Source organism: Oncorhynchus mykiss, chromosome 7 (genome assembly GCF_057628025.1).
Source record: "Oncorhynchus mykiss isolate SJ-2025 chromosome 7, ASM5762802v1, whole genome shotgun sequence".
NCBI lineage: Eukaryota > Metazoa > Chordata > Actinopteri > Salmoniformes > Salmonidae > Oncorhynchus > Oncorhynchus mykiss.
The window spans coordinates 5,281,047-5,306,814 of NC_143028.1; the positions used below are offsets into that span (position 1 = coordinate 5,281,047).

Sequence of the window (25,768 nt, forward strand, 5' to 3'; positions counted from 1 at the left end):
ATTAACTAACTAAATAATCTCAGAAATGCACACACAAACAAAGTAGATATGGTTACAAGGAAATGATAGGGGATGTGCCCTAGTGGGCTAAACCGGTATGGCGGTTTGGTAGACAAAGGGACTGAGAAGGGCGCGAAAGACAAAAGACACTACACAGTTGATAATTATAATAATTGAAATGCTAATCCTTTGAACACGAATGCTCACTCATTCGGGAATAATTGCAATCAATATATATATTTATGCTCAGTGTGTCGTCGTGATTTCTGTTGGAAAGTTTGTCCTCACTCACTCTCTTCCGTGGTTAGAATGGATAGGTCCGAGTCCCATACAGAAATTTTATAGAATATATGTTTCGGCGGTTGTCGGCCTTCACATTCACGGGTACATAATTTCTAGCTGCAGACTAGTAATTTGTATCGAAAGAGTAGCTCTTATTTTGCCGGATGGATAGTCTCAGAGTTGAACCACATGCTATGATTAAAAGATTCAGCAATCTACTCAAACCTTAGCACCCTCTGTGATGGGGTACTGGTCTGGTCTCAAACCTCGAGGTAAGCTGGTCTGAAGGGAATTCCTCCAGGTGGGGGTTATATTCGTAACAGTAGAAAGGGGCTGTCCCATGGCGCCAGTTCAATGTCTGTGCTCATGGTGCAGGCCAATGATTTAGTTCAACTTTAAAAAGGGAATTTGATTTTCTTTCATTAAACAGTTTAAAATCACATTACATAATTTCACAAATAGTTTCATCTTTCCTCATTAATTTTATACAACAATCAGATGCAAGACTCACAAAACGGAGACTCTTGTATAATCAGAGTTTTGGTAATGTCGCTGTATTGTCTCTCATGAGTTTCACAAAATTATACAAAATGGACCAGTTCGTAGCTGGATTCTTCCCAGACCGTGTACACATTCTCCAAAACATGGACATTGTTCAGTTCTCAAGCTCTTTGATGTGGAAGGGGTTCCTTTGTTCTCCTGTGAAACTCACTCTCTTTATACTCTGGCCATGAGGAGAAACTACTCTAGGAAGTTATGACCTGCCTAACAGAGCCTGGGTGTAGGGGGGACGAGAGAGAGGTGGTAAGAGAGAGAGAGTGGGATGGTGCTCGCTATACCCAAAGAGGTCCATGTCATGACACTGCCAATCCCCACGTGTGAAGGTTTGTTGGTGTGGGAAAAAAACATTGCTCTGTAAACAATGCAGAAGATTAATCCGCTGCCCTTCCATGACGCAGATGTCTTGCCAGGTGAGTGCCCTCGCTCTCAAGCTGCCCCAGAATATCCAGATGCCCTGTTTTTTCATGGTTATGACATGCCTGTTTTCTTCCTCATTCTATCATAACTGTAATTGGCAGCTGCAGCCTGTGCTGTACAGGCAGATAGAGCAGAAGCTTCTTAATCAATTTTAAGTGCGTCCCATCTGACCTCGCTAATGACCAAATGTGGCCCGAGGGGAAAATTTGTTAAACACCCCTGGGCTACAGTGTCTTAAGCTATTTTCTGAGATTGTGTAAAATAGTGTTTTTTCTCACTATAAGAAAACTTAGACAAACATTAGCTTAAAAGACAATCACATAATTATTGAACACTTTTATTCAAAAAAAAAATCATTGGACAACAACTGAGGGACTAGTCTTCACAGTAAATATACTCTACGTGGATACAAAATTGTGTGCAGTATATTGTATATTATAGTACAAGAGGAGAAGTTTTACAAACTTGGTTTGAACTTGCAGCCCATCAGTTAGATGTCTGTGAGGAACAAGTTGGAAATAACACAGTGTCCTGCTGTGTGTATGATTCTACTTTATCACTGTGCTCGCCTCGCCATAGACTGAACGTCCTAGTGTGAAGAGGGATCCCAACACTAGAGACAGAATTCAAAGTACTTGACATCTTTTTCTTGACAATTGTTGTTCTTGCTGTGAACAGAATGAAAATCTGCAAGCCCTGTGGAGCAAAAACACAAAGACGTTATCAAGTATTTTCAGGAACACACAAGGACAAACAAAAGGTAGTGTTTCCATAAGGAGCAGCTCCATTTATTTATGTTTAGTAGGTGTCTAATTTTCAAATCATGTCTGGATTCTGTCGAATAATAGTATTCATAGTTTACATTTGAGTCATTTAGCAGACTTACAGTAGTGAGTGCATACGTTTACTACCTGAGTGGTGGTGAGAACACAGAAGGAGATGTTGAGTATGGTGTACATGGTCTGGTTCTGTGTAATGAGCAACAGATAGCCCAGGATCCAGGAGAGACCGAGCACCACAGCCAGAGAGAAGCTACTGAGGAACTTCTTCTTCATCGATGTGTGTCTTGTACTGGGAAACATAACCAACATACTTACAGTGCTGTAATAGAGTGCTGTAATAGACTGCTGTAATGCTGTGGTAGAAGAACATTTGACTTCCAGTGGGTGAGTGGGTTAGAGCACGGTGCTTATTAAATTGTATGATTTGATTACTAAATGACTGAATTAATAATAATAAAATACATTTGATTTATAACAAGCTTTTCATTGAAAGACAATTAACAATTAAGCTCGTTAGTAAGCATTTAAAATCAAGACTGATTAATGTTACCTAGTTAAATGTGGGTTGGTCTTGCACGTTGTAACTGCAAAATATACCAACATCACTGTGTTGAAGATAAGCATGAATGCCACAGGGATCAGGAACCCCCAAAACATTGGCAGCTTGAAGTCAAAGTTCCCCTTTGGATCGAGGGCAGCAAGCCAGCAACTGAGAGGTCAAATGAATGAGTTTGAGAGTGGGACTGTGGGACAGACAAAACAGGCAGTGATTTGTATAACGTGGTATAAAGTAAACATGGTGGGTGGCATAAGTAAACAAGAAACCTTTCAACACAATGGATCGTTCTTTTAGTTTTTTTACAACTTTTAAAATTGCTCTTTACCATCGTTAAAAGCATGTAATACGATCATTGATAGGGAAAAGCGTTTACAGTATTAGTTATATTGATAGTACAGTACAGTTCACATGAGAACTTCAGCCAATCACTGTCCCCATGCACCCTACACTCTGCCAATGCTCTGACCATGCATCCTGTGACTGGTCAGATGTTCCTAGCTAGCCCGTCAGGTCCATTGCATGCTCTCTCAAGTGTGTCAGTATTAGCAGGGCCTGAACTGTGTTGTTTCCAGTGTCAGAGCCTGGGTAAACATATATGTATGGGATGAGTGATTACAAAAAATCATCCCCATGTACATCTTCTCCTGTGTGTGAATAAAGTTCCTGTGTGTGTTAACTCTTGGACTCTCTTACCGGGGGCGGTGTCAGTGGGTCATAGACTAGTAAATACGTTGAGGCGGGTCGCTCTCAGTACAGTATAGAGAAGTAGTATAGTACAATTCAGTTCAGTAGTAGTAGTAGTAGTAGTATAGTACAGTAATGACTCACAATTCCTCCTGCCTGTAACCCAGTGGATCATCCACTCTGTAACTAATTCCTAAGGTGAGGGCCACCACAACCGCAGGCAGTCCTAAAAGACAGAGAATGATGTTGTTATTTCCTGGTAGTTTTGCATGCAGCCATATGTTGAGTATTCTAAAAAGTATTCAGATCCCTTGACTTTTTCCACATTTTGTTACGTTACAGCCTTATTCTGAAATTGATTAAATAAATGTTGTTTTCCTCATTACTCTACACACAGTACCCCATAATGACAAACCGAAAACAGATTGAGAAATTGTTGCAAATTTATTGAAAACAAAAAACAGAAATACCATATACCTTAGCAAAAACCAAGCCTTGAGGTCGAAATAATTGTCCGTAGCGCTCCGAGACAGGATTGTGTCGAGGCACAGCTCTTGGGAAGGGTACAAAAACAATGCTGCAGCATTGAAAGTCCAAGAACACAGTGGCCTCCACCATTCTTAAACGGAATAAGTTCGGAGCCACCAAGACTCTTCCTAGAGCTGGCCTCCTGGCCAAATCGAGCAATCGGTGGAGAAGGGCCTTGGTCAGGGAGGTGACCAAGAACCCGATGGTCACTCTGACAGAGCTCCCGAGTTCCTCTTTGGTGATGGGAGAACCTTCTAGAAGGACAACGGCCTCTGCAGCACTCCACCAATCAGGCCTTTATAGTTGAGTGGCCAGACGTAAGTCACTCTTCAGTAAAAGGCACATTACAGCCCACTTAGAGTTTGCCAAAATTAAACCAAGATTGAACTATTTGGCCTGAATGCCAAGTGTCACGTCTGGAGGAAACCTGGCACAATCTCTACGGTGAAGCATGGTGGTGGCAGCATCATGCTGTGGAGATGTTTTTCAGCGTCAGGGATTGGGAGACTAGTCAGTAACGAGGGAGAGAGGAACGGAGCAAAGTACAGAGAGATGTTTGATGAAAACCTGCTCCAGAGCGCTCAGGATCCTTCCAACAGGACAACAACCCTAAGCACAGGAGTGGCTTGGGAACAATCTCTGAATGTCCTTGAGTAGCCCAGCCGGACTTGGAGAATAAACTGGATGAGCGCCGTTCAAGACTATTCTACCAACGAGACATTAAAAACGGTATTATCTTATGCTTCACCGAGTCGTGGCTGAACAACAACATGGATAATATATAGTTGGCCGGTTTTTCTGTGCATCGGCAAGACAGAACAGCTGTCTACAGTAAGACAAGGGTGGTAGTCTATGTCTAACAGCTGGTGTGAGAAATCAAATATTAAGGAAGTCTTGAGGTTTTGACCCCCCCCCCCCCCTAACATTGAGTATCTCATGATAAGCTGTAGACCACACTATTTACCTAGAGAATTTATCTATACTTTTCGTAGCTGTCTTTACCACCACAAACCGATGCTGGCACTAAGACCGAACTCAACGAGCTGTATAAAGCCATAAGTAAACAAGAAAATGCCCTCCTAGTGGACATAGACCTTAATGCTGGGAAATTTCAAACCCGTTTACCTATTTTCTACCAGCATGCTACATGTGCAACCAGAGGAGTGGGGGGGAAAAAAGACAACCTTTACTCCACACACAAAAGCTCTCCCTCACCCTCCATTTGACAAATCTGACCATAATTCTAATCAAATTTGTCACATACACATGGTTAGCAGATGTTAATGCGAGTGTAGCGAAATGCTTGTGCTTCTAGTTCCGACAATGCAGTAATAAACAACGAGTAATCTAACTAACAATCCCACAACTACTATCTTATACACACACACACAAGTGTAAAGGGATAAAGAATATGTACATAAAGATATATGAACGAGTGATGGTACAGAACGGCATAGGCAAGATGCAGTAGATGGTACCGAGTACAGTATATACACACATGAGATGAGTAATGTAGAGTATGTAACCATTATATTAAGTGGCATTGTTTAAAGTGGCTAGTGATACATGTTTTACATCAATTTCCATTATTAAAGTGGCTGGAGTTGAGTCAGTATGTTGGCAGCAGCCACTCAATGTTGGTGGTGGCTGTTTAACAGTCTGATGGCCTTGAGATAAAAGCTGTTGTTCAGTCTCTCGGTCCCAGCTTTGATGCACCTGTACTGGCCTCGCCTTCTGGATGATAGCGGGGTGAACAGGCAGTGGCTCGGGTGGTTGTTGTCCTTGATGATCTTTATGGCCTTCCTGTGACATCGGGTGGTGTAGGTGTCCTGGAGGGCAGGTAGTTTGCCCCCGGTGATGCGTTGTGCAGACCTCACTACCCTCTGGAGAGCCTTACGGTTGTGGGTGGAGCAGTTGCCGTACCAGGTGGCGATACAGCCTGACAGGATGCTCTCGATTGTGCGTCTGTAAAAGTTTGTATGAGTGCTTTTGGTGACAAGCCAAATTTCTTCAGCCTCCTGAGGTTGAAGAGGCGCTGCTGCGCCTTCTTCACAACGCTGTCTGTGTGGGTGGACCAATTCAGTTTGTCCATGATGTGTACGCCGAGGAACTTAAAACTTAATACCCTCTCCACTACTGTCCCGTCGATGTGGATAGGGAGGTGCTCCCTCTGCTGTTTCCTGAAGTCCAAGATCATCTCCTTTGTTTTGTTGACATTGAGTGTGAGGTTATTTTCCTGACACCACACTCCGAGGGCCCTCACCTCCTCCCCATAGGCCGTCTCGTCGTTGTTGGTAATCAAGCCTACCACTGTAGTGTCGTCCGCACACTTGATGATTGAGTTGGAGGCGTGCATGGCCACGCAGTCGTGGGTGAACAGGGAGTACAGGAGAGGGCTCAGAACGCACCCTTGTGGGGCCCCAGTGTTGAGGATAAGCGGGGTGGAGATGTTGTTACCTACCCTCACCACCTGGGGGCGGCCTGTCAGGAAGTCCAGTACCCAGTTGCACAGGGCGGGGCCGAGACCCTGGGTCTCGAGCTTGATGACGAGTTTGGAGGGTACAATGGTGTTAAATGATGACCTGTCGTCGATGAACAACATTCTCACATAGGTATTCCTCTTGTCCAGATGGTTTAGGGCAGTGTGGTTGTGTCGTCTGTGGACCTAAGCAAATTGGAGTGGGTCTAGGGTGTCAAGTAGGGTGGTGATATGGTCCTTGACGAGTTTCTCAAAGCACTTCATGATGACGAAAGTGAGTGCTACGGGGCGGCAGTCGTTTAGCTCAGTTACCTTAGCTTCCTTGGGAACAGGAACAATGGTGGCCCTATTGAAGCATGTGGGGACAGCAGACTGGGATAAGGATTGATTGAATATGTCTGTAAACACACCAGCCAGCTGGTCAGCGCATGCTCTGAGGACGCGGCTGGGGATGCTGTCTGGGCCTGCAGCCTTGCGAGGGTTAACACGTTTAAATGTTTTACTCACGTCGGCTGTAGTGAAGGAGAGTCCGCAGGTTTTGGTAGTGGGCCGTGTCAGTGGCACTATATTGTCCTCAAAACGAGCAAAGAAGTTATTTAGTCTGTCTGGGAGCAAGACATCCTGGTCCGCGACGGGGCTGTATGTTGTTATGATCACACCACGCCTCATTAATCATAAGGCATACCCCCCCGCCCCTCTTCTTACCAGAAAGATGCTTGTTTCTCTCGGCGCGATGCGTGATGATACCAGCTGGCTGCACCGACTCCGATAGCGTGTCTCGAGTGAGCCATGTTTCCGTGAAGCAAAGAACGTTACAGTCTCTGACGTCTCTCTGGAATGCTACCCTTGCTCGGATTTCATCAACCTTGTTGTCAAGAGACTGGACATTGGCGAGTAGTATGCTAAGGAGTGGTGCGTGATGTGCCCGTCTCCGGAGCCTGACCAGAAGACCGCTTCGTTTGCCCCTTTTACGGCGACGTTGTTTTAGGTTCGCCGGCTGGGATCCGATCCATTGTCCTGGGTGGGCAAAACACAGGATCCGCTTCGGGAAAGTCGTATTCCTGGTCGTAATGATGGTGAGTTGACGTTGCTCTTATATTCAGTAGTTCCTCCCGACTGTATGTAATGAAACCTAAGATTACCTGAGGTACCAATGTAAGAAATAACAACAAAATACTGCATAGTTTCCTAGGAACGCAAAGCGAGTCGGCCATCTCTGTCGGCGCAGGAAGTCATTCTATTCTCCTTATTCCTACTTATAAGCATAAACTAAAGCAGGAAGTACCAGTGACTCGCTCAATACGGAAGTGGTCAGATGACGCATATGTTAAGCTACAGGACTGTTTTGCTAGCACAGACTGGAATATGTTACGAGACTCATCCGATGGCATTAAGGAGTATACCACATCAGTCACCAGCTTTATCAATAAGTACAATGATGACGTTGTCCCCACAGTGACCGTATGTACATACCCCAACCAGAAGCCATGGATTACAGACAACATCCGCACTGAGCTAAAGGCTAGAGCTGCCGCTTTCAAGGAGCGGGACACTAACCAGGACGTAAGAAATCCCGCTATAACCTCAGACGAACCATCACACAGGCAAAGAGTAAATACAGGGCTAAGATTGAATCTTGCTACACCGGCTTCGACGCTTGTCGGATGTGGCAGGGCTTGCAAACTATTACGGAATACAAAAGGAAACCCAGCCAGGAGCTGCCCAGTGACAGATATATTACCAGGACGTATACTCCAAGCATGCGCTGACCAACTGGCAAGTGCCTTCACTGACGTTTTCAACCTGTGTAAATATGATAACTTTTATTTTTAATAAATGTTAAAAAAAAATGGAAAAACCTGTTTTTGCTTTGTCATTTTGGGGTAGTGTGTGTAGATTGAGGGGGGGAAACAATTGAATCAATTTTAGAATAAGGCTGTAACGTAACAAAACGTTGAAAGGTCAAGGGGTCTGAATACTTTCCAAAGGCACTGTACAGAGTAATATACTACACATACATAATCTAAAGACATAACATCACTATACAAGTAGCTTTTATGTTATAGTTCAGGCTTATTAGAGCCTGAAAATATCACCTAGCATTAGTTTTGGTTCAAGAGCCTAGGTATAATGCCAGCCAAAGCCTCTGAAACAACAAAATAGTTTATTTTTCTCCATGCTGTCCTACCCCATCCGATGGCCACGGTATAGGCTGTGAAGTGTGACGGGCTGGTGGCCAGGCTGTTTCTGATCATCAGGAAGACATTTGTGGCATACAGCGTGTTCCAGGTGAACGTCCCTAACAGGAAGTACTGCAGCAGGACCGCCACTGCAGTACAGGGCCCTCTGTCCTGCTCTGTGTGTGTGTCGGACGGGGGGAGAACGTTGTCCTCGAGTATTTCAGGTTTGTCCAGCTGTTTATGAGGGTTGTCCACTCCCAACATGAAGAGCAGGGTGAAGATCAGGAGACACACGCAGACACTCACTAAGAGAACCGTTGGGTTGGTTTTGCGTGACTTCCTGGGGATAAGTGATAGACAACACTATGTTAGGGAAGTTATATGTGTAGCTATGTGTTGGTTCATTAATAGTGTGTTTTAAAATGATTTCACCTATCAAGTCCTGTTGGATCAGACAAAGGGCTTCTTTACACGGTTGAGAAGCACCAAATATTTTGAATTGGTTCTGGAACCCTGTAGGATCTTACCTGGTTGCGATCTGGAATGTTATTGTTAAACTCAACCCTATGATGGACATGGAGCATCCCAATATGGTGATCCAGTTTAGTGCTTCAGCGTATTTAAAATCCCTCCTGAACGACTGTAGAAAGAAAATAAAAAATTAAATTAACACTAAGTTTGTCACAGTCATACTGTATAAAGTCATCACCCTCATGTGTCTGGATATGCTGCGGTAAACCATAGGTTCCCAAAATAGTGGTCACGACCCCATGTGGGGGTCGCCTGATATGAAAATGGGATCACAGGAGAATTTCCTAAATCCTGCTATAGATTTAAATAGTTTTATTATTAAGTTGTATAAAATATTATAATATTGTTTGTATCTCAAAATCATTGTAATGTGGTTAACCTTAAAAAAGCTAAATTAAAATGATTCAACTATAAAATTCAACCAGAAAGTGCCCTTAGATCGTGGGAAAAGGTCGCACTTGACCGTTGCACTTGAATAATTTACACTTGAGGTGACCACATATAAAATACAAAAAATGCGGTACAACAGAAGGATTTACGGGACATTTTTTCATAATTGACATTTTTTTTGCTGAATTTTATTTTTTTGTGCCTGTGCTATAAACGGCTATCAGTCTGCTAATACAGGACTAGTAAAAGCCCAATGCACTACTTTTGTGAAAATATGAATTAATATTATTTTGTATTTCAGATTTTTCAGGGGGTGCAGCACCCTCAGCACCCTACTTCCCACTGCTATGCTTATATCTTTCAGTCTAATATGGCTATTTACTTACTTTTCTAGCTCTTCATCAGAAGCATGTTTTTTGTAAGTAGTAAGGAGGCCTGACGATCCTCTCCAAGTTTAGCAGAAATTTAGGCTGAAAGGATTTGAGAAGTATTTGTTGACGAAAGGCCTATGACATAGGCCTATGTCTCGTCTTGAGCTGCAAAAATATCAGATATCAATAACGATAGTCTCAATAGTCTCAATGTCAACAGTGAATAAGTGACTCCAGGATGCTGGCCTTCTAGGCAGAGTTGCAAAGAAAAAGCTCTATCTCTGTCCATTGTGTGTTCTTTTGTCAATCTTAATATTTTATTTTTATTGGCCAGTCTGACATATGGCCTTCTCTTTGCAGCATCCCGGAGTCACCTCTTCACTGTTGATATTGAGACTGGTGTTTTGCGGGTACCATTTAATGAAGCTGCCAGTTGAGAAACAGACGCCTCACCCGTCCTCAAACTAGACACTCTAATGTACTTGTCCTCTTGCTCAGTTGTCCAGTTTGCGCTGTTCTGTGAAGGGGTAGTACCAAGCGTTGTATGAGATCTTCAGTTTCTTGGCAATTTCTTGCATGGAATAGCCTTCATTACTCAGAACAAGAATAGACTGATGAGTTTCAGAAGAAAGTTCTTTGTTTCAGGCCATTTTGACCCTGTAATTGAACCCACAAATGCTGATGGTCCAGATACTCAATTAGTCTAAAGAAGGCCAGCTTTATTGCTGAATTTAATCAATCAGCACAACAGTTTTCAGCTGTGCTAACATAATTGCAAAAGGGTTTTCTAATGATCAATTAGCCTTTTAAAATGATTAGCTAACTCAATGTGCCATTGGAACACAGGAGTGATGGTTGCTGATAATGGTCCTCTGTCCGCCTATGATCAATTAGCCTTTTAAAACGATTAGCTAACTCAATGTGCCATTGGAACACAGGAGTGATGGTTGCTGATAATGGTCCTCTGTATGCCTATGATCAATTTGATGATATATTAATTGACAAAAAAAAGGTGATTTTCTTTCAAAAACAGGAAATTTGTAAGTGACCCCAAACTTTTGAATGGTAGTGTATATTCTTTCATAAGCGCAACGTGACTGCAAGAGACAGGTTGGAATGCCTGACTGAAATACTGGACAAATCCATCAAAAAATGCGGTCATATGACCGAATGCTGCAGATAACGCATTTTGGTTCCTGACCCAAAGGGAATAAATATCCTGCCGTCTCCCTCTGAATATTAAAACTCATGGTAACTCTTGACAGCTCATATCTGTGTGAGGCTGGATTTTGTGGATTTACTGCATTAAAACCAAATATCGATCCAGGTTGGAAGTGACAGCAGAGATGAGGTGCGCATTGTCAACCACACCCCCTGACTTTGAGAACCACCGACACAACATGAATCATGTCTCCTATCTCACTATCTCAGTAGTGGTGGTGAGATAGTAGCAAATTGGTCTGACATAATGTCCCCTGACTATCATAGCCCCACATTAAAATGATGTGATGGTGAGTTGAGAAGACAATCAAAAATACTGTTAGAATGTTTTGCAACTGACTGCCATAGCCCATCTTAATTACTACAAAAAAATCTACATGTTTGGGGTCACGAGAATTATCAGATATCAAAATGGGGTCATGGGCCCAAAAAGTTTGAACCCCTCCATAGGTCAGAGTGTGGTCAGTAAAAGGGAGATGACGGCAGTTAGCTACTCACCATCAGCACAGCAAAGTTAGTGGTGTGATTACAGAAACATCGCAGGCCGTCTGCTGAGTGGTTGACTTTGTAGCAGCCAAAGGTGCTCCAGTCTTTCAACGTGTAGTTCCACCACACGCAGGCAAAGTCATGGAGGGAGGCGTTGGGGACAGTCTGAGAAGTAAGAACAGAAACAACCTCACTGTAAATCCTTCAGAAAAACACATGCATTCACAGTATGCAAGTCAAATATGAAGCATAACAGGTCATTAAGTACATGTGGGAAAGAAGTAGTTACAATTATACAGTGGGGCAAAAAAGTATTTAGTCAGCCACCAATTGTGCAAGATCTCCCACTTAAAAAGATGAGGCCTGTAATTTTCATCATAGGTACACTTCAACTATGACAGACAAAATGAGAAGAAAAAAAAATCCTGAAAATCACATTGTAGGATTTTTAATGAATTTATTTGCAAATTATGGTGGAAAATAAGTATTTAGTCACCTACAAACCAGCAAGATTTCTGGCTCTCACAGACCTGTAACTTCTTCTTTAAGAGGCTCCTCTGTCCTCCACTCGTTACCTGTATTAATGGCACCTGTTTGAACTTGTTATAAGTATAAAAGACACCTGTCTTTTTTCTCATTTTGTCCGTCATAGTTGAAGTGTACCTATGATGAAAATTACAGGCCTCATCTTTAAGTGGGAGAACTTGCACAATTGGTGGCTGACTAAATACTTTTTTGCCCCACTGTATATCATATACCAAATACAACATATGCTTTCTTGTTCCTTGTGGCACATAAGCGTCAATGGATAACTTAGATCAGGAGTGTCAAACTCATTCCATGCAGGGCCTAGTGTCTGCTGGTTTTCGTTTTTTCCTTTCAAGACAATCAGATGAGGGGAGTTCCATATTAATCAGTAACCTTAATTATCAATCACATACATGGGAGAAACAAAAACCCACAGCCACTCGACCCTCCATGGAATGAGTTTGACACATGTGACTTAGATAATGAATAACTTCCCAACACGTTTCCCAGAGAATTTGGACCACTTTGTGTTTATTGATTCTAAGATAAATCTTACTGTGGGCTTGAAGAGCATCTCAACATGCAACCCAGATTCTTGTCCCAGGTTAGCAGAGATGACCGTTCTGCTGGTCCCTGAAGAAGCACTGAAAGCACTGGACCTGAAGAACCGGTCGTTTTGGTAGAGCACAAAACCAATGGAGTGGTTTGTGTTTTTACTATCCAAAACTGAGTGGAGTAAAATTGAAAGAGAGGGGAGAGGGAGAGCGAAGGGGTGAAGAGAAAGAGAGCAGGAGGGAGAGAAAGCGAGAGAGAGATAGTTGTTCATATACATGAGTAGCTTGACCTTACCTTGTAGGCTTATCGTGGAAGCCAAATTACTTCTCATTAGTTTACTTATCCATATTGAATAGAATTTATTTTGGGTAACAGAATTTATTTTGGGTAATTCCCAATAAATTTTTCATAAAAAGAATCCGACAGGATTCAAGAGACAACAAACCCAACAACGGAGTAAAGAAAAAAAGAAAAATGAAGTACTCTGCTTCTTACTTCTCGCTCCAGCAGAATAAAAGTTAACGATTACCCAAAGGACCCAGAGGATATTAATTGTATTAATTAAAAGGTTTGTTTCCAAAGTGGTCCGCGATGGTAAAAACAATAACATGGGGCGGCAGGTAGCCTAGTGGTTAGAGCGTTGGGCCAGTAACCGAAAGTTTGGTGGATCGAATCCCCGAGCTGTCGTTTAGCCCCTGAACAAGGCAGTTAACCCACTGTTCCGAGGCCGTCATTGTAAATAAGAATGTTCTTAACTGACTTGCCTAGTTTTTATATATATATATATATATATATATATATATATATATATATATATATATATAAAAATAAATATATATAAAAATAAATAAATAAATAAATAAATAAATAAATAATGATTAAAAAGGCTAAACTAAATTACAAACAACCATAAATATCATGTACAGTGCCTTACGAAAGTATTCGGCCCCCTTGAACTTTGCGACCTTTTGCCACATTTCAGGCTTCAAACATAAAGATATAAAACTGTATTTTTTTGTGAAGAATCAACAACAAGTGGGACACAATCATGAAGTGGAACGACATTTATTCGATATTTCAAACTTTTTTAACAAATCAAAAACTGAAAAATTGGGCGTGCAAAATTATTCAGCCCCCTTAAGTTAATACTTTGTAGCGCCACCTTTTGCTGCGATTACAGCTGTAAGTCGCTTGGGGTATGTCTCTATCAGTTTTGCACATCGAGAGACTGAAATGTTTTCCCATTCCTCCTTGCAAAACAGCTCGAGCTCAGTGAGGTTGGATGGAGAGCATTTGTGAACAGCAGTTTTCAGTTCTTTCCACAGATTCTCGATTGGATTCAGGTCTGGACTTTGACTTGGCCATTCTAACACCTGGATATGTTTATTTTTGAACCATTCCATTGTAGATTTTGCTTTATGTTTTGGATCATTGTCTTGTTGGAAGACAAATCTCCGACCCAGTCTCAGGTCTTTTGCAGACTCCATCAGGTTTTCTTCCAGAATGGTCCTGTATTTGGCTCCATCCATCTTCCCATCAATTTTAACCATCTTCCCTGTCCCTGCTGAAGAAAAGCAGGCCCAAAGCATGATGCTGCCACCACCATGTTTGACAGTGGGGATGGTGTGTTCAGGGTGATGAGCTGTGTTGCTTTTACGCCAAACATAACGTTTTGCATTGTTGCCAAAAAGTTCCATTTTGGTTTCATCTGACCAGAGCACCTTCTTCCACATGTTTGGTGTGTCTCCCAGGTGGCTTGTGGCAAACTTTAAACAACACTTTTTATGGATATCTTTAAGAAATGGCTTTCTTCTTGCCACTCTTCCATAAAGGCCAGATTTGTGCAATATACGACTGATTGTTGTCCTATGGACAGAGTCTCCCACCTCAGCTGTAGATCTCTGCAGTTCATCCAGAGTGATCATGGGCCTCTTGGCTGCATCTCTGATCAGTCTTCTCCTTGTATGAGCTGAACGTTTAGAGGGACGGCCAGGTCTTGGTAGATTTGCAGTGGTCTGATACTCCTTCCATTTCAATATTATCGCTTGCACAGTGCTCCTTGGGATGTTTAAAGCTTGGGAAATCTTTTTGTATCCAAATCCGGCTTTAAACTTCTTCACAACAGTATCTCGGACCTGCCTGGTGTGTTCGTTTGTTCTTCATGATGCTCTCTGCGCTTTTAACGGACCTCTGAGACTATCACAGTGCAGGTGCATTTATACGGAGACTTGATTACACACAGGTGGATTGTATTTATCATCATTAGTCATTTAGGTCAACATTGGATCATTCAGAGATCCTCACTGAACTTCTGGAGAGAGTTTGCTGCACTGAAAGTAAAGGGGCTGAATAATTTTGCACGGCCAATTTTTCAGATTTTGATTTGTTAAAAAAGTTAGAAATATCCAATAAATGTCGTTCCACTTCATGATTGTGTCCCACTTGTTGTTGATTCTTCACAAAAAAATACAGTTTTATATCTTTATGTTTGAAGCCTGAAATGTGGCAAAAGGTCGCAAAGTTCAAGGGGGCCGAATACTTTCGCAAGGCACTGTAACTCAACTTAATTGGACAATCTACATTTAGTCACTGCTGACCTGATTTCTGAGACCACAAACAGCAGTTAAGCTCTCTCTGTGATATAAATTTAAGGAAATTGAAGCTTGAGTTCATACATTATGTTTGCATAAAACATTGGCTCACCTGGTGGGAATTTGATAACAATCTGGACATCGGTAGAACCTCCTTTGTCAGCTATCAGTTCAGAGGTATTGATGTTGAGATTAATTCCGTTTGCCACAAAATTACCAGAACTTCCTGGAGAAGGAGATTAATTTGATTCAGCAATTTAAAGCAGAGCAATATAGTGTTACTTCTGTAATTGTCTGTAATCCATACCAAGCCTTACTGACCAACATTGAGAAGTTTTACCCAGTCTGTCAATACAGATATAGACCATCACTTTAAATGCCAGTGTGTAGGTTCACTAGCAATCTCACTCACCAGTCAGAGCAGTAAACTGGATCCCTACTGAGTCACTTGGTACTTGGACAGACTGGACTACCAGGTTGGGCTGAACCACCAAGGACACATTATTGTGCTGGTCCAGTGAAAACTTCTCCAAGGTCTCGGTGAGGCTGGGAGAGAAACACAGAAAAACATTAGTGTACATGCACCCATACACACAAACACAGAGGCACACGTACACACATAAACACACACCACCACCCATGCACACACACACACACTCCAGTACTTTTGGACAGCGTCTCTCTCCTGTGTACTCTCCTCACTGGCATTCAGCAGCTGACTGATGGTAGTTACAGCTGCCACTGCGATGTCCTGCAACATGATCAAAACCAGGGGATGACCCTCAAGTGTTCAAATCACTGCAGTGACAACCTCACGTTTTTCTCCAGAACATGTCATAGTTCACGACTTGATTTCAATACATGTTATACCTCTGTGATATTTGCAGACAGAAGCAGTGTGTTAGCGATCTGAGCTGCTGTGGTGATGTTGTCAGCTGACAGCTGCTCTGGTTGGGAGGTCAGGATCTGAGTACTGAAGGCTAACTGTAGTAAATCACCTGAACTGCTGGAGATCTGAATAGAGACATAATTTTTTTTATTAATTTTAGTTTTTCAACAGAACATTGTATAAGTGACAACAACATGCTGAACTGGGAGTGCATTTGGATATTAAATTCCCAGTATTAACTACGTGGTTCAGTTGGTAGAGAACGGCACTTGCAACACCAGGGTTGTGAGTTCAATTCCCACAGGGCAACAGTATGAAAATGTATGCACTCACTGTGGATAAGAGCATCTGCTGAATGACTCAATAAAAAGTAATGTAAAACACAAATAAAAAAAGAATATTCATCATCAACTGTTAAGCAGAATAAAGGAACAGAATACATGATAAACATGGTAAAAGCCAGTTGTTACTGATCTTCAAACTGTAAGATCCACTCCTCATAATGATGACCTAAGTAACTGACCCAAAGAAAGAAGAAAGCTAAGTTGAGACTGGTCATAAATCAAGATAATTAAAAAATATACCTATTGACGTACATTTCCTTGAATGTCACTGAGGGTAAATTCACACTGCAGAATGTAAGGAGGACCAAACATCGGAGAGCCGGTGTCATTCAAACATCTTGCTGAGGCTTCTGGTAAACCGGCTGGAGGAAACAAGACAAAAAGGTAATCAAGGGCCTCCAGAGTGGTGCAGTGGTCTAAGGCACTGCATCGCAGTGCTAGCTGTGCCACTAGTGATCCTGGTTTGAGTCCAGGCTCTGTCGCTGCGACCGGGAGACCCATGGGGCAGCGCACAATTGGCCCAGCGTCGCCCGGGTTAGGGGGGGGGGGGGGGTGCCCGGCAGGGATGTTCTTGTCCCATCGCATACTGGCGGGCCGGGCACAGTGCGAGCTGGCACGGTGTTTCCTCCGACACTTTGGTGTGGCTGGCTTCCGGGTTAAGAGGGCATTGTGTCAAGAAGCAGTGCGGCTTGGCTGAGTTGTGTTTCGGAGGACGCACGGCTCTCGACCTTCGCATCTCCCATACGGGAGTTGCAAGCGGTATCCAACTACCAATTGGATACCACAAAATTGGATGAGAAAAAAAATATTATTAAATAGAAAATATAATCAAGATTTGTTTTACCTAATACAGCATTCATTAGGATTGTAACAGATGAATAAAATGGTTTCATTTTAGGTGAATAAAAGTAACATACCACTGGTTGTCTTCTCATCACATGACTCTTCTGAATAAGCAGACCAGCCAACCGGTGTTCTTGGGAAGGAGAATCCATCCTTGCTGGTTGAATTGCAGAAATTCTCTATCGAAACAAAATATATTTCAACATGGACCAAATATGTGACTGCAAACATGAAATATACATTCTGAGTGTGTGATCCAAGGAATAGTGTTGTGGACTGAGAACGTGAGACCCAGGGTTATGTACAGTCATGGCCAAAAGTTGAGAATGACAAAAATATTTATTTTCACAAAGTCTGCTGCCTCAGTTTGTATGATGGCAATTTCCATATACTCCAGAATGTTATGATGATGAATTGCAAAGTCCCTCTTTGCCATACAAATTAACGGAATTCCAAAAAAACATTTCCATTGCATTTCAGCCCTGCCACAAAAGGACCAGCTGACATGTCAGTGATTCTCTCGTTAACACAGGTGTGAATGTTGATGAGGACAAGGCTGGAGATCACTCTGTCATGCTGATAGATTTTGAATAACAGACTGGAAGCTTCAAAAGGAGGGTGGTGCTTGGAATGATTGTTCTTCCTCTGTCAACCATGGATACCTGTAAGGAAACACATTCTGTTATCATTGCTTTGCACAAAACGGGCTTCACAGGCAAGGATATTGCTGCCAGTAAGATTGCACCTAAATCAACCATTTATCGGATCATCAAGAACTTCAAGGAGAGCGGTTCAATTGTTGTGAAGAAGGCTTCAGGGCGCCAAAGAAAGTCCAGTAAGCGCCAGGACCGCCTCCTAAAGTTGATTCAGCTGAGGGATCGGGGCACCACCAGTACAGAGCTTGCTCAGGAATGGCAGCAGGCAGGTGTGAGTGCATCTGCACGCACAGTGAGGCTAAGACTTTTGGAAGATGGCCTGGTGTCAAGAAGGGCAGTAAAGAAGCCACTTCTCTCCGGGAAAAACATCAGGGAGAGACTGATATTCTGCAAAAGGTACAGCGATTGGACTGCTGAGGACTGGGGTAAAGTCATTTTCTCTGATGAATCCCCTTTCCGATTGTTTGGGGCATCCGGAAAAAAACTTGTCCGGAGAAGACCAGGTGAGCGCTACCATCAGTCCTGTGTTATGCCAACAGTAAAGCATCCTGAGACCATTCATGTGTGCGGTTGCTTCTCAGCCAAGGGAGTGGGCTCACTCACAATTTTACCTAAGAACACAGCGATGAATAAAGAATGGTACCAACACATCCTCCAAGAGCAACTTCTCCCAACCATTCAGGAATAGTTTGGTGACGAACAATGCCTTTTCCAGCATGATGGAGCACCTTGCCATAAGGCAAAAATGATAACTAAGTGGCTCGGGGAACAAAACATTGATATTTTGGGTCCATGGCCAGGAAACTTCCCAGACCTTAATCCCATTGAGAACTTGTGGTCAACCCTCAAGAGGCTGGTGGACAAACAAAAACCCACAAATTCTGACAAACTCCAAGCATTGATTATGCAAGAATGGGATGCCATCAGTGGCCCAGAAGTTAATTGACAGCATGCCAGGGCGGATTGCAGAAGTCTTGAAAAAGAAGGGTCCACACTGCAAATATTGACTCTTTGCATCAACTGACACTTATGAAATTCTTGTAATTATACTTCAGTATTCCATAGTAACATCTGACAAAAATATCTAAAGACAATGAAGCAGCAAACTTTGTGGAAATTAATATTTGTGTCATTCTCAAAACTTTTAGCCATGACTGTACAGTTTAGTAGTGTAGTGGTGTTGAGTGGAGTCAATGGTAGATCCAGGATTAGGTATTAGAGGTCGTCCGATTATGATTTTTCAACGCCGATACCGATTATTGGAGGACAAAAAAAAAAAGCAGCTGCCGATTAATTGGCCGATTTTTAATATATATATTTGGAATAATGACAATTACAACAATACTGAATGAACACTTATTTTAACTTAATATAATACAGAAATAAAATCAATTTAGTCTCAAATAAATAATGAAACCTGTTCAATTTGGTTTAAATAATGCAAAAACAAAGTGTTGGAGAAGAAAGTAAAAGTGCAATATTTGCCATGTAAGAAAGCTAACGTTTAAGTTCCTTGCTCAGAACATGAGAACATATGAAAGCTGGTGGTTCCTTTTAACATGAGTCTTCAATATTCCCAAGTAAGACGTTTTCGGTTGTAGTTATTATAGGAATTATAGGAATATTTCTCTCTATACCATTTGTATTTCATTAACCTTTGACTATTGGATGTTCTTATAGGCACTATAGTATTGTCAGCCTAATCTCGGGAGTTGATAGGCTTGAAGTCATAAACAGCGCTGTGCTTGAAGCACAGCGAAGACCTGCTGGCAAATGCAGGAAAGTGCTGTTAGAATGAATGCTAACAAGCCTGCTGCTGCCTGCCACCGCCCAGTCAGACTGCTCTATCAAATAATAGACTTAATTATAATATAATAAACACACAGGAATACAAGCCTTACGTCATTAATATGGTCAAATCCGTAAACTATCATTTCGAAAACAAAACGTTTATTTTTTTCAGTGAAATACTGAACCGTTCCGTATTTTATCTAATGGGTGGCATCCCTAAGTCTAAATATTGCTGTTACATTGCACAACCTTCAATGTTATGTCATAATTATGTACAATTCTGGCAAATTGATTACGGTCTTTGTTAGGAAGAAATGGTCTTCACACAGTTCGCAACGAGCCAGGCAGCCCGAACTGCAGCATATACCCTGACTCTGCTTGCACGGAAAGCAAGAGAAGTGATAAAATTACCATAGTTAAAAGAAATTCATGTTAGCAGGCAATATTAACTAAATATTCAGGTTTAAAAATATATACTTGTGTTTTGATTTTAAGAAAGGCGTTGATGTTTATGGTTAGGTACACATTGGTGCAACGACAGTGCTTTTTTTGCGAATGCGCTTTTGTTAAATCAACACCCGTTTGGTGAAGTAGGCTGCGATTCAATGATAAATTAACAGGCACCACATCGATTATATGCAACGCTGGACAAGCTAGATAAACTAGTAATATCATTAACCATGTGTAGTTAACTAGTGATTATGTTGATTGATTGTTTTTTATAAGATAAGTTTAATGCTAGCTAGCAACTTACCTTGGCTCCTTGCTGCACTCGCGTAACAGGTCGTCAGCCTGCCACGCAGTCTCCTTGTGGAATGCAATGTAATCGACCATAATCGGAGTCCAAAAATGCTGATCACTGATTGTTATGAAAACTTGAAATCGGCCCTAATTAATTGGCCATTACGATTAATTGGTAGACCTCTATTAGGTATAGTAGTGTAGTATTGTGGAGGAGTCTGAATGGTAGAGCCAGGGTTAGGTATAGTAGTGTAGTATTGTGGAGGAGTCTGAATGGTAGAGCCAGGGTTAGGTATAGTAGTGTAGTATTGTGGAGGAGTCTGAATGGTAGATCCAGGGTTAGGTATAGTGTAAGTGTGTGGATGTACCCTCTGAACAGGTCTCTCCAGTCCACTCATCAGGACAGATACAGACTCCACTCTGCAGCTCACCACCGTTGATACAGTCCAGAGGGGTTGTGGTGGGAGAGGAGAGACTGATACTGGTAACAGGGATAGAGGTAGGGTAACCAGTAGTTGGAAGACCAGTAGTATTTAGGTAGCCAGTAATTGGAGTGTCAGTAGTTGGAGGGTCAGGGGTTAAAGGGGCAGTAGTAGTTGGGGTAGTTATGTCAATGGTGGTCAGAATGGCAGATGATTTGGTGAGATTCCCCTGTGGAAAAGAGACTTTAAAAAAGAGAATTCACTCAGTTAACCACATAAACAAGGGAACATAGTGTCAGTACCTATAATCATTGGAGATGATCCATGCTGTTCCAGTTTCATTGTGTCTGCATCAGTGTAGAAATGTTTTCTACTGTAGTTTATGAGAGAAATAAATCTTCATCACTGCCAATAAACGGTTGACAGCAAAGACTACTCTGTTATCAACGGAATCTAAGACCTGCCAGTAGTCAATTTACAGTCGAGTGTCTGCATTAAATAATACATCTGAAACTATTTCTTCATAGACACTAATACATTTGAAGTCGGAAGTTTACATACACTTAGGTTGGAGTCATTAAAACTCATTTTTCAACCACTCCACAAATTTCTTGTTAACAAACTATAGATTTGGCAAGTCGGTTAGGACATCTACTTTGTGCAATACACAAGTAATTTTTCCAACAATTATTTACAGACAGATTATTTCATTCTATCACAATTCCAGTGGGCCGGAAGTTTACATACACTAAGTTGACTGCGCCTGGACAGCTTGGAAAATTCCAGAAAATTATGTCATGGCTTCAGAAGCTTCTGATAGGCTAAATCACATCATTTCAGTTAATTTGGAGGTGTTTCTGTGGATGTATTTCAAGGCCTACCTTCAAACTCAGTGCCTCTTTGCTTGACATCATGGGAAAATCAAAAGAAATCAGCCAAGACCGCAGAAAAAAAATTGAAAACCACAAGTCTGGTTTATCCTTGGGAGCAATTTCCAAACGCCTGAAGGTACCACGTTCATCTGTACAAACAATAGGACGCAAGTTTAAACACCATGAAACACGCAGCCGTCATACCGCTCAGGAAGGAGACGCATTCTGTCTCCTAGAAATGAACATACTTTTTTTGCGAAAAGTACAAATCAATCCCAGAACAGCAGCAAAGGACCTTGTGAAGAAGCTGGAGGAAATAGGTACAAAAGTATCTATATCCACAGTAAAACGAGTCCTATATCGACATAACCTGAAAGGCCGGTCGGCAAAGAAGAAGCCACTGCTCCAAAACCGCCATAAAAAAGCCAGACTATGGTTTGCAACTGCACATGGGGACAAAGATTATACTTTTTGGAGAAATGTCCTCTGGTCTGATGAAACAAAAATAGATCTGTTTGGCCATAATGACCATCGTTATGTTAGGAGGAAAAAGGGGGAGGCTTGCAAGCCGAAGAACAACATCCCAACTGTGAAGCACGGGAGTAGAAGCATCATGTTGTGGGGGTGCTTTGCTGCAGGAGGGACTGGTGCACTTCACAAAATAGATGGCATCATGAGGCAGGAAAATTATGTGGATATATTGAAGCAACATCTCAAGTCATCAGTCAGGAAGTTAAAGCTTGGTCACAAATGGGTCTTCCAAATGGACAATGACCACAACTATACTTCCAAAGTTGTGGCAAAATGGCTTAAGAACAACAAAGTCAAGGTATTGGAGTGGCCATAAAAGTCCTGACCTCAATCCCATAGAAAATGTGTGGGCAGAACTGAAAAAGCGTGTGCGAGCAAGGAGGCCCACAAACCTGACTCAGTTACACCAGCTCTGTCAGGATGAATGGGCTAAAATTCACCTAACTTATTGTGGGAAGCTTGTGGAAGGCTACCCGAAACGTTTGACACAAGTTAAACAATGTAAAGGCAATGCTACCAAATACTAATTGAGTGTATGTAAACTTCTGACCCACTGCAAATGTGATGAAAGAAATAAAAGCTGAAATAAATTATTCTCTCTACTATTACTCTAACATTTCACATTCTTAAAATAAAGTGGTGATCCTAACTGACCTAAGACAGGAAATATTTTCCAGGATTAAATGTCAGGAATCGTGAAAAACTTAGTTTAAATGTATTTGGCTAAGGTGTATGTAAACTTCCGACTTCAACTGTATATCCTTCGGTTATAATCAATTGATAAGTTAAATGTATCATACATCTTTGCACTTTGAGTATACCAAACATTAGGAACACCCCTCCTTAGCCCTCCGAATAGCCTCAGCTCATCAGGGCATGGACAATACAAGGTGTCAAAAGCATTCCACAAGGATGCTGGCCCATGTTGACTCCAATGCTTCCCACAGTTGTGTCAAGTTGGCTGGATGTCCTTTGAGTGGTGGATCATTTCTGATACACACAGAAACAGTTGAGCGTGAAAAACACAGCAGCGTTGCAGTTCTTGACTCAAACTGGTGCGCTTGGCACCTACTACCAAACCCCATTCAAAGGCACGTACATATTTTGTCTTGCCCATTCACCCTCTAAACAGCACACAAACACAACCCATGTCTCAATTGTCTCAAGGCTTAAAAATCATTCTTTAACCTGTCTCCTCCCCTTCATCTACACTGATTGGAGTGGATTTAACAAGAGACATCAATAAGGGAAAATAGCAGGTGTTCTTCATGTTTTGTTCACTCAGTGTAGTCTGAACATCTTAAATCACTCTGAATTAATCAAATATAGAGCAAGTCTTACCTGTAGCAAAGACAGCTATAACCCATAGCTCCTTCATCTCTGCTGTTTCCAGTCATCCAGTGTCAGCAGACTGCACATTATTAGGACGTCTGTTGGTTTTATGCTGCGCTCCACCTATTACAGAGTCCGCATTGACGTACAGGTACCAGTTAATGATTTAGTGTTGAAATTAAGGGGAAAGTACAACACAATCAATGTTGTCAACATGATCAGTAAAGACAATGACACAAATTCTTTAGATCAGACATGACTGGATAAATAAATTAGACATGGATGGATACTGTGAGGACCAGTCAACCAATAGCATTACCCTTCTCTATGCAAAACATCCTTAGTTTCAGCTGGGAAGGTACAGCACAGGTTTTGGTAAACAGACCTTTTTTGAACTAGAGCATGTGTAAAAGAAATGATGGAACTGTCTTGGAGGTCTGGATTAGAATGTCAGGACACTAGAGGGTGTACTTCTCTAGAACAGGGTTTCCCAAACTCGTTTCAGGGGTAAGAAGTGAGTTTCCCAAACTGGGTGGGGGTAGAAAATTCCACTTAAGGCCCCCAAAAGGTTAGGGCTGGCTCTGACTGCATGTGTGGGAGCCACTTCCCTCCTGATTCAGATTGTTTGTTGTGGTCCCCACCCCATCAAAGGTGCCTATCCCTGGTCTAGTGAGAGTTTCTACCATATTTATTATTCCAGTCATTTCCTTTCAAATCAGTGAACAAGTGCAAACTTGTGGAGGAAGTAGCGATAATTAGAACGTATGTCTAAGACTGGAGGTACAGTAACTAGCGAACTATCCCTTGCAGAACCGATTATGGCAGCCAGCTCCATAGATCAGGATGAGATATAAGAGGATGGGTTTCTAAAGGCAGCAGGACGGGCCAACATTAAACCCTGGAGTCTCAGATAGACAACTCAAGTCTTAATCTGTCCACAGGCTCCAGAGCCAGGAGATGAGATAATGAAGATGAGGGTTTGCCAGGTAGATGACAGGACAGCCTATTGGTCCTAATGGAGGCTCAAAGGCTGAACTCATTGTTTTTTTTTTTTTAAACAACACTTTATTAAACTGTCACTTTTTTCCCTAAAATAGTGGGCAAAATGTATAGCAGTTCTCGAAGAATGTACCCCTAAATGAACCTTATGAAACAAATTAACCTTGAAATTAGACATACATAAGTGACAGTGAATATGCTCAAATGATGGAACGTTCCACAGCCATATTAAATCCCCCTTTAGAGGAAGAGTTTGGCGCCACCACATGGCAGTTGAAGGTAGAAACAGAGGCTGCGTCAAAATCAAATTAAATTGTCCTTTGTCACATGCTTCGTAATCAACAGGTGTAGACTATCAGCAGCGGTGCCTGGGTAAAGCCAAGCCCCCCCAACAACAAAAAAGCCATATTACAACCTGTGTTGTGATAATTGTGCTATAACCTAATTCATATGCTTTGCGACCGTGATATATAGGTCTAAAGGCCGAGACAATAAGACAAAAGTGGCAGAATAAATTCAACCACACCTTTGTTTTATCACAAAACCAGATAGCTCTGTCCAATGAAGTCCACAAAGCATATTGCGTGTACAGTAACAAACAATTAGTTACATGACCTACAGCATTGTCAAGTAAGTTAATGTTTCGACATTTTATGACCACTAAACGACTATTGAATTATAACCAGTGTTACCGCAAGTCGCAAAGAAAACAGGAGCTGCCTCCACTATTCCAGCACCATTTCAACTTCAACATTTGATCATTAAATCACCTCTGCTTTGTCTAATACAGTCAAAACAAAAAGATACCAAAAACAATAAAGGCTAATCAACGTACGCTAAATATGAGGTGGCAGTCCTGGTTTGATTTCTGTGTGCAAGTAGAAAAACAATGTTGACTCACCCTACTTGTAGAGAAACGCCAATGCCATCCTCCTCTCTTTCATGTTGAGGACACGGTCTTATCACTCTGTCATACAGCAGTACATGCTTTTATTTGTTTGTTGTCCTAGGCTACCTGGCTAAAAATGCTTGTTCGCTAGCCTAACTTCAATTCGAGGCAACATTAGCGAGTTAAAACATTAGCCTTCTACATCTAACGTTACTGTAGCTACATATTGAACTTCCATCCTCAGGCAAGAGGCACAACAATGTATGAATTAATGGTTGGATCAGAATCGCCATTATCATTGGCTATTACGGAGG

General features: G+C 41.9%; 1 protein-coding gene across 3 annotated transcripts; it reads right to left on the reverse strand.

Moving 5' to 3' along the window:
* Window positions 1-1,581: 1,581 nt before the first annotated feature.
* LOC110527192 (adhesion G protein-coupled receptor G7) lies at window positions 1,582-25,554 on the reverse strand. 3 transcript variants are annotated; one of them, XR_002474092.3, is made up of 17 exons: window positions 25,467-25,554; window positions 23,576-23,689; window positions 20,778-21,074; window positions 17,296-17,400; window positions 16,631-16,740; window positions 16,016-16,159; window positions 15,811-15,896; window positions 15,558-15,691; window positions 15,258-15,371; window positions 12,556-12,725; window positions 11,484-11,636; window positions 9,000-9,112; window positions 8,481-8,812; window positions 3,430-3,511; window positions 2,593-2,785; window positions 2,172-2,331; window positions 1,582-1,956 (listed from the first exon to the last, which is right to left on the reverse strand). XR_002474092.3 is itself a non-coding variant. In XM_021608334.3 (17 exons), the coding sequence occupies exons 2-17, from the start codon at window positions 23,610-23,612 to the stop codon at window positions 1,747-1,749; spliced, it is 2,406 nt and encodes an 801-aa protein (XP_021464009.2). In that variant the 5' UTR covers window positions 23,613-23,689; window positions 25,467-25,554; the 3' UTR covers window positions 1,582-1,746. The 3 variants fall into 3 exon arrangements, 2 of the variants coding, with proteins under 2 accessions (XP_021464009.2, XP_090096081.1); XM_021608334.3 differs by having other exon boundaries at window positions 2,593-2,751; XM_090239955.1 differs by lacking the exons at window positions 23,576-23,689; window positions 25,467-25,554 and having other exon boundaries at window positions 2,593-2,751; window positions 16,619-16,740; window positions 20,778-20,908.
* Between the last annotated feature and the right edge of the window lie 214 nt (window positions 25,555-25,768).

Excerpts from the sequence above, each read along its gene's own strand:
- LOC110527192 (XM_021608334.3), bottom strand. The coding sequence starts at position 23,612 with ATGAAGGAGCTATGGGTTATAGCTGTCTTTGCTACAG. Across the intron at positions 15,897-16,015 it reads TGTCTGCAAATATCACAGAG|GACATCGCAGTGGCAGCTGT; the intron begins GTATAACATGTA and ends ATCATGTTGCAG. Across the intron at positions 3,512-8,480 it reads TACCGTGGCCATCGGATGGG|GACTGCCTGCGGTTGTGGTG; the intron begins GTAGGACAGCAT and ends TCTGTCTTTTAG.